Source organism: Lactuca sativa, chromosome 7, assembly GCF_002870075.4.
Source record: "Lactuca sativa cultivar Salinas chromosome 7, Lsat_Salinas_v11, whole genome shotgun sequence".
Classification (NCBI taxonomy): domain Eukaryota; kingdom Viridiplantae; phylum Streptophyta; class Magnoliopsida; order Asterales; family Asteraceae; genus Lactuca; species Lactuca sativa.
Genome location: NC_056629.2, coordinates 152183760 through 152188542, shown reverse-complemented (window position 1 = coordinate 152188542; position 4783 = coordinate 152183760). Strand labels below are relative to the sequence as shown.

Here is a 4783-nt window from a genome sequence, read left to right as displayed (position 1 = left end):
CAAGTGTCTTTTTAGTACCATTACAGGAGGGATCCGAAGTGCAAACCTATGTAGGATCTCCATCATCTATATTTAGATTTTGAAAAACAAGTCAAAGGAAGTGTGTTGTTATTGCTTATAATATTATTACAAACCCCACCCTAACGAACACCCACACACACAAACGTTGAGTTGGTGTTTACATCAGCCACTCCCACTTCCTCCTCGTCTCCTATTAATATCTTCCTTCGCACCCACATATTCTTTGCCATTGCCTTTCTTTGTTAATTCATATCCACACAAAGAAATGCAGAAAGAAATAAGCTTTTCCATGGAAAAAGGAGATGCCCATGAACAGTATGATGACGACGGAAGAGTCAGAAGAACAGGTATATATCCATGTCTGGTGTTAATTTCTTTCTGATCAAGTCTATACGTACAAAAAATATGGGATAACTCCTTCCACATTTTGTCTAAATTCATAACTGTCTACGAGTTCAAATCTCTGCTAAAAAAGGACACTATATATATTAAGATAACAACCTGTATCGACACTTGAATTCACCAAAAAGAACCTGAAGTTATATCGGGTGGCGCACTGAATCCACTTTTGGCGTAGATTAACTTACTTCTTGTTCATGCATATATATATATATATATATATATATATATATATATATATATATATATATATATATATATATATATATATATATATATATATATATATATATATATATATATATATATATATATATATATTAGATCATTTTAGAAGCTGTTCCATGAGAATGCATGTGTTATAGAGCTAACTGTTAAAACTTTTGTTGGGATTTTAATTATAGGGACGTTAATGAGTGCAAGTGCACATATAATAACGGCAGTTATAGGGTCAGGAGTGTTGTCACTTGCATGGTGTTTTGGTCAATTAGGTTGGATCGCTGGGACTGCTTCTCTTATGATTTTTGCGGTCATCACTTGGTTCACCTGCCTCTTGCTTTCAGACTGTTACCGGTCTCCTGATCCTGTTAATGGTACCAGAAACTACAATTACATGCAAGCTGTCAAAGCTAATCTTGGTAATTAATTTCATTCCTTAATTTAATTTCCTTCTTTTTGTGTGGTAAGAAACTAAGAATCGTTCTGTTTTCTACAAAATCCCTAATGTTAATTGAAGAAGAAGATGGGATACAAATTAGAAGAGATCCCTCGCTAGCTTGCCTCATTTTGATTTAGAAATTTATTTTGAGTACTTAAAAGATGAATCATTACATATTCTTAGAAATTAGAAATATCATTTAACGTATAAAGTTGATTCTGTTTATCTCATTTCTCATCTAACTTTGTATGTACTTAAAAGGTTATGTTATGAGACTTCTAAGTACCTAATATTTTTCAACACCAAAGACTAGTGGTTATTTCGGTAACGATTTTAATAACTATCACGCATTTTAATAAACCATATCCGATGTGTATAAAAAAACGCAATGTCCACAGAAGAAAGAATGTGATGTATATCACTTATATTTTCTTTCGTTTATACTATTATAAGACAAACATTCAAGATAATAAGTTTCATACATTTGCATATATGTTATGTTATTCATTTTTTCTTGGAACTTTTCGTGAAACACATGGGTCTTAAGGTTGTTTATGTCACACTTACCTTTTACATACTTTATACAAAATAATTAAAAAGTAAGTGTAACCCGAAGTGGGAATTATATATATAATTAATGTTCATTGTTTTTTTCCGAAGTTTTCCACCAAATAACTAAGTTTATTGTATAGTTCTGTAGTGCGCTAATAAGATAGCAGTCCCCATGTGACCCATCAATAGTTTTGTGGCCCTAAAGTTGAGTTGGTCCCATAATTCATGACATCATCTCATTTCTTTACCAATTAATATAAAACCCAAAAGCCAAGTGATCAATGCTCCAAAAAAGGGGGTAAAAGTAGCCAACTTTTTTTAAAGATCAGCCTCATTTTTCATGCATTTTACATTCTTTTCAAATTCTTGCTTAACATACTTCGACTACCACAGGGGGACTTCAATACAAATTTTGTGGAGTAGCCCAGTACGGGATCCTTATCGGAGCAACCATTGGATATACTATCACCTCCGCCATTTCAATGGCGTAAGAACATATATAAAATGCTTTTAAACTTTCTGCATGCACGCGTACAAATTTTTCCTCTTTTGACTTCTTTTTGATTTGGCTCCACAGGGCAATTAAACGGTCAAATTGTTTCCATAAACACAGTCACCATACTGGATGTCACACGTTGAACAATTCGTATTTGATAATCTTTGCATTAATTGAAATTGTTTTAAGCCAAATACCAAACTTCCATAAGTTGTCGATCATTTCCATTGTTGCAACAATCATGTCTTTTACCTATGCCACCATTGGCATTGCTCTCTCCATTGCTAAAATTGCAGGTCAGCATCTCTAGAAACGACTGAATCTGGAACAAATATACTAAGTTTCATTCAAAAAAGACAACCATGCAAATATAACTCTCCCATTTGGGCTCAATTAATGTTGCGATATGCTAACTTTGTTCCTTTCATGTGCGTCTTTTTTTGGTTTATAAAGAAGGTGGACACCCGAGAACAAGTTTAACAGGAATACCAGTTGGAAAGGACATGCCAAGTGTAGAGAAAATGTGGAGCACTTTTTCAGCCATTGGAGATATTGCTTTTGCCTATTCTTTTTGTCCAGTCCTTCTTGAGATACAGGCATGCATCGACCCCTCCCCTCTCTCTCTCTCATGTACATAAAAACACACACAAACATAAGCACATATGTGTATATGTATATAAAGACTGCTAATTAATAAACTGCTTCAAAATCAGGACACATTGAAGTCAAGTCCTCCAGAAAACAAAGTTATGAAAAGGGCATCTACTGTGGGAGTCTCGGCATCGACCTTATTCTACCTGATATGTGGGACACTTGGATATGCAGCTTTCGGTAATGATGCACCTGGGAATTACTTGACAGGGTTTGGATTTTACGAACCTTTTTGGGTTATCGACTTTGGTAACTTATGCATTGTGATTCATCTTCTTGGAGCCTATCAGGTGAACAGTTTAATTCTTATACTATACGACGAATTAAGAAAGCTATTCCAAGATAATATTACTTTAATTAACCTTTGTAATTTACTAATATAGGTGTATGTCCAACCATTTTTTGCGTTCGTGGAGAGTTGGAGCAAGGAAAAATGGCCTAGAAACAAATTCATAGTTCGAGAATACTCGGTAGGTAAATTCAAGATTAACATCTTCAGGTTGACTTGGAGGTCAGCATACGTGGTGTTAGCAACATTGGTGGCCATGATCTTTCCGTTTTTTAATAGTTTTCTTGGCCTTATTGGTGCCACTACCTTCTGGCCATTAACGGTGTATTTCCCAATAGAGATGTACATTTCACAAGCAAAGATTCCAAAGAATTCATTCACATGGATTTGGATGAAGGTATTGAGTCTGGCATGTTTGATTGTATCGCTTGTTGCTGCGGCTGGATCTATCCGAGGCCTCATTGTATCAGTTGAGACCTTCAAGCTTTTCCATTCGGTGTCCTAGAATTTGAAACCTAATTGTTTCATTTCAATATAAACATGCATTATTCCAGTGTTGATTAACTAGAAGTTACACAAAGGAGAATCATGTAATATGCATTTATTGATTGTTGAAGAATATTAAGTAAATCCAACCTAAACTTGCATATGGTTTTAGGGGTTTATTATTTTCTAACTTAAAATGTTTGTGTTCCGAATTTGTCTTAATGAATTAATTGACTGAATGGCTTAAGGACTGAAGTGAGGAAGGATAGATTATTCGTGCTAACATGACTTGTACATGGAGGCTTGGCAAACGTACATTGCGTCAAAAACAGGCGGATCTTGTATTGACCCGTTTCGCTTAATATAGTTCAAGTATCATCCGTATTTGTGTAATTCGGTATATAACGTTCTATTTGATCATTTGAGATATTTTTTCTCTTACATCTCTCTCGTTCTTCGTCAAACCGTAGCTTGTGTCTTTATTTCCTTAAGTTCTTAAGCTTAGAATGTTAATCGTTATGATTAATGTGTACATTCGAGAGATTTTGTTGTTGAGCTTTTTTGTAGCTTGAACTGTTTCTTTAGAAATAAAAAGTTGTTCTAATTTGTCTTGGTTGTTCGTATTATTCGCATGTGGTTTCATAGCATGCTTCGTTTATGTGTGATTGATTTTCGAGTTTGCCTCTCATGGTCCCAAAATACGAATACTTGTGAATGAATCGATAAGAAATGCGGAATAGTAACACAAATATTCACTAAATAAAAACTTATTTTATTTGTAAGCTTTTAAAAACACTTATTACAAAAAGATTACTGAGAACAAACTCAGTTATGAACACACAAGATCTCTTTGAACTCTTTCTGAAAGCTCACAAAAAGCTCTCAAAATATAAATTAGTCTCTAATCATCAACCACCAACCTTCAACATATGAGGGTTATTGATTAGTATAGGCAATATGAATCTAAACAAACTCCTTGATTATAGGATTATTGTTAAATGTAACTTAAGCAATTATAGTCATGGTGGAGCATTTTGAATCAAGATACAAAATTTGGACAATAGAAAATTTAGAGACACACTGGAGCACTTGGTTTAGGGTTGGAGTATTTTGCAGATGCGCTCCACCCTATGAAGCAAGTCAAATGTGTTCTTGCCCAAGCTAAATGCACTGGAGGCATCAGATTGAGCTCTAGGCATGATCAATGTGCTCCATCCTTTGAGAATATGTT

The 4783-nt window shown here is 34.4% G+C and overlaps 1 protein-coding gene across 1 annotated transcript; it reads left to right on the top strand.

Annotated features, from left to right (window-relative positions):
- Window positions 1-211: 211 nt before the first annotated feature.
- On the top strand, window positions 212-3619 carry LOC111904240 (amino acid permease 6). The gene is made up of 7 exons (XM_023900020.3): window positions 212-368; window positions 825-1058; window positions 2024-2117; window positions 2208-2422; window positions 2580-2722; window positions 2840-3067; window positions 3161-3619. Exons 1-7 carry the CDS (start codon window positions 287-289, stop codon window positions 3569-3571), a joined length of 1407 nt encoding a protein of 468 aa, XP_023755788.1. The 5' UTR covers window positions 212-286; the 3' UTR covers window positions 3572-3619.
- The last annotated feature ends 1164 nt before the right edge of the window (window positions 3620-4783 follow it).